This window comes from Sinohyriopsis cumingii, chromosome 7 (genome assembly GCF_028554795.1).
Source record: "Sinohyriopsis cumingii isolate HCF-2022 chromosome 7, ASM2855479v2, whole genome shotgun sequence".
In the NCBI taxonomy this organism is placed as follows: Eukaryota; Metazoa; Mollusca; class Bivalvia; order Unionida; family Unionidae; genus Sinohyriopsis; species Sinohyriopsis cumingii.
Window position 1 is genome coordinate 132527026 of NC_142967.1, and position 15292 is coordinate 132542317.

At 39.1% G+C, this 15292-nt stretch overlaps 1 protein-coding gene across 1 annotated transcript in view; it reads left to right on the forward strand.

Moving 5' to 3' along the window:
- LOC149796148 (general transcription factor 3C polypeptide 1-like) overlaps positions 1–15292 on the forward strand; it is a 492926-nt gene that overhangs the window by 147842 nt on the left and 329792 nt on the right. The window contains exons 29-31 of the mRNA XM_089966075.1: positions 350–466; positions 3383–3483; positions 12466–12628. Coding sequence (XP_089822201.1) covers positions 350–466; positions 3383–3483; positions 12466–12628 — 381 coding nt within the window. The remainder of the gene's footprint in view (positions 1–349; positions 467–3382; positions 3484–12465; positions 12629–15292) is intronic.

A 15292-nucleotide genomic window follows, 5' to 3' on the forward strand; every position in this document is an offset into this window, starting at 1 on the left:
TCATTATTTGTAATGTTTTGGTCCATTTGGTCATTTATCCATTCTTTACTCACATGTTTGTTTATAATAGGAAAACCTATGATGCTTATCACTTCCCTGTGAAATTTATAGATAAATACTTAATGTGTAGGAAATTTTCAACAAATTCTGCTCTCTGCAAATATTTATTGTGGCAGGGTGATGGAAGTAGAGGATTTCATTTTCATATTTACTAGACTATGGAGGTATTGCATACAATTTGGCAGAAATCTCTTATTGTTTTTAAACATTTAAATAAATTTATGAAAATTTAAAAATTATCTGAAAGAATATCCCCTGTTAAAGAATCAGTGGTTTGATTGATTTTCAGGGAATCGCTAAGAATAAAACTTCCCAGGCTTGTAACAGAAGATTGGTATTTGTGCAGAAGAATCCACAAACTCAGCAAAACATCTCTCTCTTCCTGGAGACAGCTCTTAGGGACCAGGTAAGTCAGTTTGTCTTTATTGCTTCATCAGATACAGAAAATTAAGTATCATTTTTGTTGATCCTGCCAGGGTGAATGTACACCATAGCAATAGCCTGCCTGGGTGAATGTACATCATAGCAGTAGCCTGCCTGAGTGTAAGTACAATATAGCAATAGCCTGCCAGGGTGAAAGTACAACATAGCAATAGCCTGCCAGGGTGAAAGTACAACATAGCAATCACTTTGGCAGTCATTTGTTTGTTTGTACAACAATCCATACATTAGTTTGTATGCCTGTGTGCAGCCTAGAATAATGTAAATGTTAAAGGATTTATTTTCTAGGTAAAGGCAGACACAGTGATGATGGGCAATGTGTTAGCATGACTCTTTAAATTTTGTGTTAAAAATTTTGTATTAAAGTTGTTGAGTCTTATGATATACACCACTCACTTGATGACTTGCACCCTGATAACTTGCAAACCACTTTTAACATGGGGTCAGTCATGGATCCCATTTTTTTCTACTAGAAAGTACCAATAATTTGACCTCTATTTGTTGAACATGAAAAAAATTGTGATCAAAATTGGTAAATAAAACCTTGATTCATGGTTCATTTTATCTTCAAAAACGGTTTGTATGACCTGGAAATTTGAATCAACATTATGAAATTATCAAGTGAAATGCGTATTTTAGTTGTATCTTTTAGTTCAGTGTAAGTGTAACAGTAATAAATACAATGTGCCCTGTGTATTCAAATGTGAAATGTGTCAATCTACCATAACAGCTTTGTCTGCCAGCATTTCTGTGAGAACCTGATTAAGATGATGTTTTGATACCTAATTTGCATAACTATTTGTTGTATTGTTGCACTGAATTAAAAGCTGACCTCCTTGTATTACCATGTTAATTAGTCTTTGTATTAAATAAAGGAGGTGCAATAAATGAAAAGTTAAAAGGCATGCAAATCCAACGTGCATAAGAGCTTGTAGCCCCAGTCAAGTGTCAGATCAACTCATTTCAAGTAATCAATCCAACACTGTTAAAAAAATTGGGGGGTGAATGTAATATAATTAAACTACCTTAAATTAGCATTGTTATTTATAAATGTGATCAAAGATAGCAAGACAAGCAAGTGAAATGAATACTTGATGACATAAAATTCTGTTTCACAGATATATTTTATTAATGAGAAGCTAGTTTAAGAGTTTATAGTTACGTGTAATTATTAAATTGGCACTCTGAGATTTCCTCAAGGATGAGAAGTTTCACTATTGCAACGAAATCATTGCATCAATATATTGATAATAGAAAGATAAAAAGACTTTTGATGGTGATGGTTGTTTCATGAACTAATTGTTCTATTTTTTTAAAAAGAATAAATGGATTCTTGTTTGATTGTGAATTTGAATCATTAAGTAATCTGGTTCCCAGATAAGTATGTTTCTTGCATTTTATTTAGTATAGTAGAGAGCAAAGCAGGGAGCATATGGATCAGGGAACCAGACTACTCAACAACAACATAAAGCAGTGGTGTAATACACAATGTTTTCGTGTACACATGACGGTTGTTGAGACCAGTTTGAATAATGTTAATGATCTCTCTGCTTTTGGGCATCTTGAAAATAAAGGTGATTTTGATATGAAAATGAATAGCTTGGTTAGCAAAAGCTTTTTACTGACAATTATTCCTAATGTGATTTTAAAAGAAGTATTCAGCCATTAAACAGAACAGTTGTCCCCCCCCCATGCAGTTGGCTCTATGTCCAGCAAGGATGGCATAATTTTATATTGTTATGGAGGTCATTCAATAACTCATACCCTTGCTTATAGTGCAGTCTATGTTTTTGGAGCCCATTGTGCTAGAGTTGTCGAGGGAGAGGTGTACATCATGGAAAATTTCTTAGGTGAGACTAAAATTCCCCTTGTGGGTAGGGAGTATAGGAAAATCCAGTTTTCGGGGAAATAATCAATGCAGTGGATATCAATGCATTTATAGGTCCAGATTGTAGGTACATTTATCTCTTGGAGACAAGATGGCTGCTATCGCTTAACCGGCTTGAAGCAGCTGTTCCGTTTTTTAGTGCCATTTTCATGATATTTGTGCTTTCAGATCATACTTAGAGTACCACGATCAGAGCACACCTCCCCACTGCTCTGTACCCTACACTGGCTATCCATTCGATCCAGAATCAAACACAAATTTTTTTCTCTGTGCTACGTTTCACTGTCGGACTCTAGTCCAACATATCTATCATATCTCACCCATGTGTACACACCAGCAAGATACTTAATGCTCCTCTTCTGACAATCATATACTCGTTATTCCCACTATGAAAACAAAGTCATATGGACAGCGTTCTTTTGCATACCAGGGCCCAGCAATGTGGAATGAATTGCCCACTGAACTTAGACACAAAGACACAGTGATCACATTTAAGAGGGCTCTCAAAACTCACTTATTTTGACTACAAAAACAAACTTAAAGACCTGATAATGTTTCCTACCTGAACTATTCTCAGCATGTTTTTTATTTTTTAATGTTTTTCTAATTTCATGGTGTTTATTTTTGTAATAATATTATTATATGTTTTTTATCTTATAGGTATTGTCTAATGGTGTAAAGCGCTTAGAGCTTCAAAAGATTAGGTGCTATACAAAGTCCTCATTATTATTATGATTATTATTATTATTATTATGTCAGACATGTGATGCACTATTCTCATATGCTGGATGTACAGCAGAATCTAAATTATATATAAAATGGGAGAATGTCGCAAACAAGTATTTTGAATAGGAAGTTTTTAGAGCATTTGATCCAGATCTTGGGTTGTCCTTTCAAAGGAAGGGACATCAGACTGATAGTAAAAGCTGTGCAATCAAATTAGTCTTTGGAGTAACATTTAAGCATTTTGTTGAATCCTTAATTTTATTTCAGAGTATTGTGGAGAGGTTTGCCAGCAGGCAGTACATCGTAACAGATCCCACTCTTCCAGACATATTCAGAGAGCTTGTCAGTGTGTTAGTGGAAAAATTTAGGTGAGAACAGCCCGTATAAAAGCACCAATTTATTAATTTAATCCTTTCATTTTTATTTCTTTTGTATATCGTTGTCAAGCTTCCAGTGGGCTTAGGGATGTAGAATAGACACGTGCCATCCTGCATGTTGTAGCGGGTGTCTAATGGAGACAGACTGTTTGCCTTTGCATGCATATTGTAATGACAATCCAACTGACCAATGGAGGCAACCTGTTTGCCTTGGGATGCATCTTTGTAATGACAATCCAACTGACTGATGGAGGCAGCCTGTTTGCCATTGGGTGCATCTTGTAATGACAATCGAACTGACTAATGGAGGCAGGATGTTTGCCTTGGGATGCATCTTGTGATGACAATCCAACTGACTAATGGAGGCATTATGTTTGCCTTGGGATGCATCTTGTGATGACAATCCAACTGACTAATGGAGGCATTATGTTTGCCTTGGGATGCATCTTGTAATGACAATCCAACTGACTAATGGAGGCATTATGTTTGCCTTGGGATGCATATTGTAATGACAATCCAACTGACTAATGGAGGCAGGATGTTTGCCTTGGGATGCATCTTGTAATGACAATCCAACTGACTAATGGAGGCATTATGTTTGCCTTGGGATGCATCTTGTAATGACAATCCAACTGACTAATGGAGGCATTATGTTTGCCTTGGGATACATCATGTAATGACAATCCAACTGACTAATGGAGGCAGGATGTTTGCCTTGGGATGCATCTTGTAATGACAATCCAACTGACTAATGGAGGCAGGATGTTTGCCTTGGGATGTATCTTGTAATGACAATCGAACTGACTAATGGTGGCATTATGTTTGCCTTGGGATGCATATTGTAATGACAATCCAACTGACTAATGGAGGCAGGATGTTTGCCTTGGGATGCATCTTGTAATGACAATCCAACTGACTCATGGAGGCAGCCTGTTTGCCTTTGGATGCATCTTGTAATGACAATCCAAATGACTAATGGAGGCAGCCTGTTTGCCTTTGGATGCATCTTGTAATGACAATCCAACTGACTAATGGAGGCATTATGTTTGCCTTGGTATGCATCTTGTAATGACAATCGAACTGACTAATGGAGGCATTATGTTTGCCTTTGGATGCATCTTTGTAATGACAGTCCAACCGACTAATGGAGGAAGCCTGTTTGCCTTGGGATGCTTCTTGTAATGACAATCCAACTGACTAATGGAGACACGATGTTTGCCATTGTATGCGTCTTGTAATGACAGTCCAACTGACTAATGGAGGCAGCCTGTTTGCCTTTGGATGCATCTTGTAATGATAATTGAACTGACTAATGGAGGCAGCCTGTTTGCCATTGCATGCATCTTGTAATGACAGTCCAACTGACTAATGGAGGCAGCCTGTTTGCCATTGCATGCATCTTGTAATGACAGTCCAACTGACTAATGGAGGCAGCCTGTTTGCCTTTGGATGCATCTTGTAATGACAATCCAATTGACTAATGGAGGCAGCCTGTTTGCATTTGGATGCATCTTGTAATGATAATTGAACTGACTAATGGAGGCAGCCTGTTTGCATTTGGATGCATCTTGTAATGACAGTCCAACTGATTAATGGAGGCAGGATGTTTGCCTTGGGATGCATATTGTAATGACAATCCAACTGACTAATGGAGGCATTATGTTTGCCTTGGGATACATCTTGTAATGACAATCCAACTGACTAATGGAGGCAGGATGTTTGCCTTGGGATGCATCTTGTAATGACAATCCAACTGACTAATGGAGGCATTATGTTTGCCTTGGGATGCATATTGTAATGACAATCCAACTGACTAACGGAGGCAGGATGTTTGCCTTGGGATGCATATTGTAATGACAGTCCAACTGACTAATGGAGGCATTATGTTTGCCTTGGGATGCATCTTGTAATGACAATCCAACTGACTAATGGAGGCGGGATGTTTGCCTTGGGATGCATATTGTAATGACAATTCAACTGACTAATGGAGACAGGATGTTTGCCTTGGTATGCATCTTGTAATGACAATCCAACTGACTAATGGAGGCATTATGTTTGCCTTGGGATTCATCTTGTAATGACAATCCAACTGACTAATGGAGGCAGCCTATTTGCTTTTGGATGCATATTGTAATGACAATCCAACTGACTAATGGAGACAGCCTGTTTGCATTTGGATGCATCTTGTAATGACAATTCAACTGACTAATGGAGACAGCCTGTTTGCATCTGGATGCATATTGTAATGATAATCGAACTGACTAATGGAGGCAGCCTGTTTGCATTTGGATTCATCTTGTAATGATAATCGAACTGACTAATGGAGGCAGCCTGTTTGCATTTGGATGCATCTTGTAATGACAGTCCAACTGACTAATGGAGGCAGCCTGTTTGCGTTTGGATGCATCTTGCAATGACAATCCAACTGACTAATGGAGGCATTCTGTTTGCCTTGGGATGCATCTTGTAATGACAATCCAACTGACTAATGGAGACAGCCAGTTTGCGTTTGGATGCATATTGCAATGACAATCCAACTGACTAATGGAGGCAGGATGTTTGCCTTGGGATGCATCTTGTAATGACAATCCAACTGACTAATGGAGGCATTATGTTTGCCTTGGGATGCATCTTGTAATGACAATCCAACTGACTAATGGAGGCAGCCTATTTGCTTTTGGATGCATATTGTAATGACAATCCAACTGACTAATGGAGACAGCCTGTTTGCATTTGGATGCATCTTGTAATGACAATTCAACTGACTAATGGAGACAGCCTGTTTGCATTTGGATGCATATTGTAATGATAATCGAACTGACTAATGGAGGCAGCCTGTTTGCATTTGGATTCATCTTGTAATGATAATCGAACTGACTAATGGAGGCAGCCTGTTTGCATTTGGATGCATCTTGTAATGACAGTCCAACTGACTAATGGAGGCAGCCTGTTTGCGTTTGGATGCATCTTGCAATGACAATCCAACTGACTAATGGAGGCATTCTGTTTGCCTTGGGATGCATCTTGTAATGACAATCCAACTGACTAATGGAGACAGCCAGTTTGCGTTTGGATGCATATTGCAATGACAATCCAACTGACTAATGGAGGCAGGATGTTTGCCTTGGGATGCATCTTGTAATGACAATCCAACTGACTAATGGAGGCATTATGTTTGCCTTGGGATGCATCTTGTAATGACAATCCAACTGACTAATGGAGGCAGGATGTTTGCCTTGGGATGCATTTTGTAATGACAATCCAACTGACTAATGGAGGCATTATGTTTGCCTTGGGATGCATCTTGTAATGACAATCCAACTGACTAATGGAGGCATTCTGTTTGCCTTGGGATGCATCTTGTAATGACAATCCAACTGACTAATGGAGGCAGGATGTTTGCCTTGGGATGCATCTTGTTATGACAATCCAACTGACTAATGGAGGCAGGATGTTTGCCTTGGGATGCATATTGTAATGACAATCCAACTGACTAATGGAGGCATTATGTTTGCCTTGGGATGCATCTTGTAATGACAATCCAACTGACTAATGGAGACATTATGTTTGCCTTGGGATGCATCTTGTAATGACAATCCAACTGACTAATGGAGGCATTATGTTTGCCTTGGGATGCATCTTGTAATGACAATCCAACTGACTAATGGAGGCATTATGTTTGCCTTGGGATGCATCTTGTAATGACAATCCAACTGACTAATGGAGGCAGGATGTTTGCCTTGGGATGCATTTTGTAATGACAATCCAACTGACTAATGGAGGCATTATGTTTGCCTTGGGATGCATCTTGTAATGACAATCCAACTGACTAATGGAGGCATTCTGTTTGCCTTGGGATGCATCTTGTAATGACAATCCAACTGACTAATGGAGACATTATGTTTGCCTTGGGATGCATCTTGTAATGACAATCCAACTGACTAATGGAGGCAGGATGTTTTCCTTGGGATGCATCTTGTAATGACAATCGAACTGACTAATGGAGGCATTATGTTTGCCTTGGGATGCATATTGTAATGACAATCCAACTGACTAATGGAGGCAGGATGTTTGCCTTGGGATGCATCTTGTAATGACAATCCAACTGACTAATGGAGGCAGGATGTTTGCCTTGGGATGCATCTTGTAATGACAATCCAACTGACTAATGGAGGCATTATGTTTGCCTTGGTATGCATCTTGTAATGACAATCCAACTGACTAATGGAGGCAGGATGTTTGCCTTGGGATGCATCTTGTAATGACAATCCAACTGACTAATGGAGGCAGGATGTTTGCCTTGGGATGCATCTTGTAATGACAATCCAACTGACTAATGGAGGCAGGATGTTTGCCTTGGGATGCATCTTGTAATGACAATCGAACTGACTAATGGAGGCAGGATGTTTGCCTTGGGATGCATATTGTAATGACAATCCAACTGACTAATGGAGGCAGGATGTTTGCCTTGGGATGCATCTTGTAATGACAATCCAACTGACTAATGGAGGCAAGATGTTTGCCTTGGGATGCATCTTGTAATGACAATCCAACTGACTAATGGAGGCAGGATGTTTGCCTTGGGATGCATCTTGTAATGACAATCCAACTGACTAATGGAGGCAGGATGTTTGCCTTGGGATGCATCTTGTAATGACAATCCAACTGACTAATGGAGGCAGGATGTTTGCCTTGGTATGCATCTTGTAATGACAATCCAACTGACTAATGGAGGCATTATGTTTGCCTTGGTATGCATCTTGTAATGACAATCCAACTGACTAATGGAGGCAGGATGTTTGCCTTGGGATGCATCTTGTAATGACAATCCAACTGACTAATGGAGGCAGGATGTTTGCCTTGGGATGCATCTTGTAATGACAATCCAACTGACTAATGGAGGCATTATGTTTGCCTTGGTATGCATCTTGTAATGACAATCGAACTGACTAATGGAGGCATTATGTTTGCCTTGGGATGCATCTTGTAATGACAATCCAACTGACTAATGGAAGCAGGATGTTTGCCTTGGGATGCATCTTGTAATGACAATCCAACTGACTAATGGAGGCATTATGTTTGCCTTGGTATGCATCTTGTAATGACAATCGAACTGACTAATGGAGGCATTATGTTTGCCTTGGGATGCATCTTGTAATGACAATCCAACTGACTAATGGAGGCATTATGTTTGCCTTGGGATGCATCTTGTAATGACAATCCAACTGATTAATGGAGGCAGGATGTTTGCCTTGGGATGCATCTTGTAATGACAATCCAACTGACTAATGGAGGCAGGATGTTTGCCTTGGGATGCATCTTGTAATGACAATCCAACTGACTAATGGAGGCATTATGTTTGCCTTGGGATGCATCTTGTAATGACAATCCAACTGACTAATGGAGGCAGGATGTTTGCCTTGGGATGCATCTTGTAATGACAATCCAACTGACTAATGGAGGCATTATGTTTGCCTTGGGATGCATATTGTAATGACAATCCAACTGACTAATGGAGACATTATGTTTGCCTTGGGATGCATCTTGTAATGACAATCCAACTGACTAATGGAGGCATTATGTTTGCCTTGGGATGCATCTTGTAATGACAATCCAACTGACTAATGGAGGCATTATGTTTGCCTTGGGATGCATCTTGTAATGACAATCCAACTGACTAATGGAGGCATTATGTTTTCCTTGGGATGCATCTTGTAATGACAATCGAACTGACTAATGGAGGCATTATGTTTGCCTTGGGATGCATATTGTAATGACAATCCAACTGACTAATGGAGGCAGGATGTTTGCCTTGGGATGCATCTTGTAATGACAATCCAACTGACTAATGGAGGCAGGATGTTTGCCTTGGGATGCATCTTGTAATGACAATCCAACTGACTAATGGAGGCATTATGTTTGCCTTGGTATGCATCTTGTAATGACAATCCAACTGACTAATGGAGGCAGGATGTTTGCCTTGGGATGCATCTTGTAATGACAATCCAACTGACTAATGGAGGCATTATGTTTGCCTTGGGATGCATCTTGTAATGACAATCCAACTGACTAATGGAGGCAGGATGTTTGCCTTGGGATGCATCTTGTAATGACAATCGAACTGACTAATGGAGGCATTATGTTTGCCTTGGGATGCATATTGTAATGACAATCCAACTGACTAATGGAGGCAGGATGTTTGCCTTGGGATGCATCTTGTAATGACAATCCAACTGACTAATGGAGGCAAGATGTTTGCCTTGGGATGCATCTTGTAATGACAATCCAACTGACTAATGGAGGCAGGATGTTTGCCTTGGGATGCATCTTGTAATGACAATCCAACTGACTAATGGAGGCAGGATGTTTGCCTTGGGATGCATCTTGTAATGACAATCCAACTGACTAATGGAGGCAGGATGTTTGCCTTGGTATGCATCTTGTAATGACAATCCAACTGACTAATGGAGGCATTATGTTTGCCTTGGTATGCATCTTGTAATGACAATCCAACTGACTAATGGAGGCAGGATGTTTGCCTTGGGATGCATCTTGTAATGACAATCCAACTGACTAATGGAGGCAGGATGTTTGCCTTGGGATGCATCTTGTAATGACAATCCAACTGACTAATGGAGGCATTATGTTTGCCTTGGTATGCATCTTGTAATGACAATCGAACTGACTAATGGAGGCATTATGTTTGCCTTGGGATGCATCTTGTAATGACAATCCAACTGACTAATGGAAGCAGGATGTTTGCCTTGGGATGCATCTTGTAATGACAATCCAACTGACTAATGGAGGCATTATGTTTGCCTTGGTATGCATCTTGTAATGACAATCGAACTGACTAATGGAGGCATTATGTTTGCCTTGGGATGCATCTTGTAATGACAATCCAACTGACTAATGGAGGCATTATGTTTGCCTTGGGATGCATCTTGTAATGACAATCCAACTGATTAATGGAGGCAGGATGTTTGCCTTGGGATGCATCTTGTAATGACAATCCAACTGACTAATGGAGGCAGGATGTTTGCCTTGGGATGCATCTTGTAATGACAATCCAACTGACTAATGGAGGCATTATGTTTGCCTTGGGATGCATCTTGTAATGACAATCCAACTGACTAATGGAGGCAGGATGTTTGCCTTGGGATGCATCTTGTAATGACAATCCAACTGACTAATGGAGGCATTATGTTTGCCTTGGGATGCATATTGTAATGACAATCCAACTGACTAATGGAGACATTATGTTTGCCTTGGGATGCATCTTGTAATGACAATCCAACTGACTAATGGAGGCATTATGTTTGCCTTGGGATGCATCTTGTAATGACAATCCAACTGACTAATGGAGGCATTATGTTTGCCTTGGGATGCATCTTGTAATGACAATCCAACTGACTAATGGAGGCATTATGTTTGCCTTGGTATGCATCTTGTAATGACAATCCAACTGACTAATGGAGGCATTATGTTTGCCTTGGGATGCATCTTGTAATGACAATCCAACTGACTAATGGAGGCATTATGTTTGCCTTGGGATGCATCTTGTAATGACAATCGAACTGACTAATGGAGGCATTATGTTTGCCTTGGTATGCATCTTGTAATAACAATCCAACTGACTAATGGAGGCATTATGTTTGCCTTGGTATGCATCTTGTAATGACAATCGAACTGACTAATGGAGGCATTATGTTTGCCTTGGGATGCATCTTGTAATGACAATCCAACTGACTAATGGAGGCAGGATGTTTGCCTTGGGATGCATATTGTAATGACAATCCAACTGACTAATGGAGGCAGGATGTTTGCCTTGGGATGCATCTTGTAATGACAATCCAACTGACTAATGGAGGCAGGATGTTTGCCTTGGGATGCATCTTGTAATGACAATCCAACTGACTAATGGAGGCATTATGTTTGCCTTGGTATGCATCTTGTAATGACAATCCAACTGACTAATGGAGGCAGGATGTTTGCCTTGGGATGCATATTGTAATAACAATCCAACTGACTAATGGAGGCAGTATATTTGCCTTGGGATGCATATTGTAATGACAATCCAACTGACTAATGGAGGCATTATGTTTGCCTTGGGATGCATCTTATAATGGCAATCCAACTGACTAATGGAATTAATCTTGTAATGATGTTCCAATGAAGTTGCAATAATGGAAGAATTAAACGACTTTTAAACCTATTTCTGCATGGTTATGCATATTAGTCCTTTTTTTTCTTCTGAATAACTACTTTAGCAAAATTAAATGATAACTTCAAAACTTGACAGTATGAGAATTAAGTTACTTTTGTTGATATGAATTTCAGTTAGATATATTACTTTTAGCTGATAGCCCATGCAGTGGAAATTACGTTACAAATTAGTGGTATCTTTATAAGTAATTATTCTCAATTTTTGCAGGTATTACAAATTTGATTAGTATTAAGTTATCATTTGCTCAAACATCAGTTGATAAATGGAGTGAACTTGTGAAATTATAACATTGTACCAGATTTACCCACCATACCTGGTAGAAAATTACAGAGACTTAAGAAATTGGGCAGTTTGTATGGGAATTTATGTGGTTTCTGTTGTGTGCAATGAATCATACTTCTAACTGAAATTGAAATTCATTTACTAAAATAAATGATCTGTGTGAAGGTTTGTAGTTATCATTTTTACTTCTGTAAATATTTTTTCTCTTGGAAAACTGGAAGGGTATATCTACATGACCATGTAGAAATAGGCTTTCTTGGGATCTGTGACCTTCCCCAACAATATGATCGATAACAGTATACCAGTAGGCTGAAAATGCTACGGGGACCCTATATAATACACTTGTTTTGTAACTCTTGTAAATAACAAGATTGTTGATGCTAAATTTCATGTAAAGAAAAATAACAACATTTGTGAAAGATCTCCCATTATCAGTTTAATATCTATATATGGTTGTATTCCAGGTCAATGGACATTGGCATAATTGAGTTGCCACCCAGCCTGTCTGAACTTGACAAGAATTATGAACTAGAGATGATCAATACCAGCCTAAAGAGTACCAAGGTCTACAAGGATGTCACTTGCAAAGAGGATATCTGCAAAGCTGTTCTGCACAATATCTTACATGTAAATCTCTTGAAGTGAAAGTTACTTGCAAGTATAACATAACTGTAACTTTGCCAAAAGTTGATGCCACTGAAAGTAACAAAATGGATGGAATAATATCAAAAATGTGTTCTGTGACAACAAATAAAATTCGACAAAGTCTTGCATTGATATATATGAAATTTGAACATTAGATATGGTTTTTAATGATCATAAAAGTTGTTTATATCAGGTAGTACTTAACAATGGCACTGTATATACTTGCTTATAAGTCAAGTCAAACTACAAACACCAATGATCCTTAACTGATTTCTCCTAACAAACTGTGTAGATCCAGATCTGCCAGTGCATTGTGCGATGGCAGATTTGGTTGTATGCAGTTTGCAATTGGTCTTACTTTGTAAGCTAGTATATATGGTAAGTGTGCCATTGTTACATAGTGTGACTTGTGACTTTTAATGTAGCTTTAACAATTTTTCAGTCATATCGCTACGATGTCTGCAGTGTGGCAGTTTATAGTGATGTCTAGCACTGGGGCATCATGCCACAGACATTTAGCTTGATGTCCCACCCAGTCACAATATCCTGACACTAGGCTGACCAGTCCTAACACTAACCTCTTAATGCTGAGTGCCAAGCGAGGCAGCTGTTAGTACCATTTTTGCAAGTCTTTGGTATGATTCGGCTGGGGATCAAATCCACCACCTCCCACATCCGAGGCGGATGCTTTAACCACTAGGCCACCGGAGCGGTACCATTGTTATATTGCAATGTGGTCTGTGTACCTGGTCGAGATAGTTTTTCTTTTGCAGTACTTGATATCACTTAACATCAAGCAGACTTTCATTAATTTAGTGGAATTATCTTTTGTTTCTTTTGTTCTAACTTGGGTGTTAAAGCATTGAAAAAGCAAAAAGAATTCTTTAAAGACATAGTTATCATTTCTTTTATGGCTCAGCACTAAATCTGTTAATTTAATCTTTGAGTCATATCTTGTTCATAGCATCTTAACTGTGAATCAAAAATGATTTGCAAAACATGGATTTATTTTTTTACTTTATAGTTGTTTTGTTAGACCACTTTTCCTTTGAATAAATTAACATTATGAGTTTAAATAAGACACAGTACAGTGTAAACTTTATTGTTAATATAAATATTCTTTGGCATAATGGGGGCAAATCCTGTCACAGTACACTGCACCAGCTGAGACCTGAATTTTTTCTATAGGAATACCTCAGGAAGAGAGACTTGGATGAGTTTGTAGGGTTGTGAAGAGTGTCCAACACCTGTATTTTGAGCCGCAAGGGGCTGATACAAGGTATATAGGGACACTGATAACTGAAACTTGACAAGTCTGATCCTAAGGATTCCTATGATAACATAGTTGAGTACATTTAAGTACTAACACAAATTTTGGGTCAAAAGCAAAGTTGTGAATGTGTGAAACTTGATAATTGCCCAAACGAAGTGAAGGGAGCCCAATGACTATGGAACAGTGCGACTGTAATTAAGGCCCCCCCATGACATTTAAGGCAGTAAAGGGTACCCTTGGAGTGTTGTAATGCATACAATCAACAGCTAATTATCTTCACTGATCTGAACCTGAGAGAACTTAAGTTTTGTCTAATTGTACTTGAAACAGGGAAAGTGCCGGGGAGTTTTAACGTGGTTAAATCGGTGTAGTGTATCCAACTGCACCTGTAAGCTTCCATTGAACATGGAAAGAGCACTTTATAGTAAAATGAAACAATATTACTCCTTGTCTGTTAATGTTGGTAGTTCTGGGACCTGTTCTGGGATTTCTTCTGCATTGGCTGGGTCGGAAATCTGGGCACTTTTTCACATCCGGGCATTTTCAATGCATAGTAACGACCGGTGAGGTGGAAACATCCGCCATTATTCTAGTTGACCTCGCATTATGGCGGAAAGCAGGTCGCTAAGCCAGTGATGTCATCCTGACCAAACCTATGAGAGCTGGAGGAATCTGTGAACCTTCTTGAATTTATTAGCAAAGATTCGGAAGGACTCCGCTGCATATCCATTGATTTTTTTAACGAAATTGACTGAAGTTAGCTCAAACACTAAACAGGTCTGAGAATATGTTCATCCATCACAGAAGGGATGGAAGTTGTCTTCCTCTAGCATTGCATTGTTGTCAAAGACAGGGTCATCTGGCAGCAATGATTGTGCATGGCTAAAGAATAGCATGTCTGATGGATCTGTGCTTCCCTCATGCCAGTATTCCTAGTTAATCAAGGGGTGAATACTTTTGCCTAACATAGCCACTGTAGTTTGCAATGTCACCACAGCATAACTGTCTAACCATTAAGCTCTGTTGAAGGTACTTCTGGTTGTGCATGGGCGAATTTGTCTGTTCTGAGAATTGTCCACATAAATGTTGTTGCTACATCCCTGATAAAAAAAACGAATTATACATTTCCTTTATCCCTGGCTGAAATGAATGCTTTGTCTAGAAAGATTTTGTCTAAGCTTGAGCAGAGACTAATTCTCTGGTAGTGTGAAGTCATATTTAGGTGTTGATGGTGAGCCAGGGCAAGCAAGAGGGTTTACCATACTGTAATGGCCGCCTCAACGATTCCTGTCAGCCATGTGTAAACATTGACCCATTGTAGACCTATTCAAATCCAGCACAAATCCATAAGAATAGTTTGATGCTGAGAATTT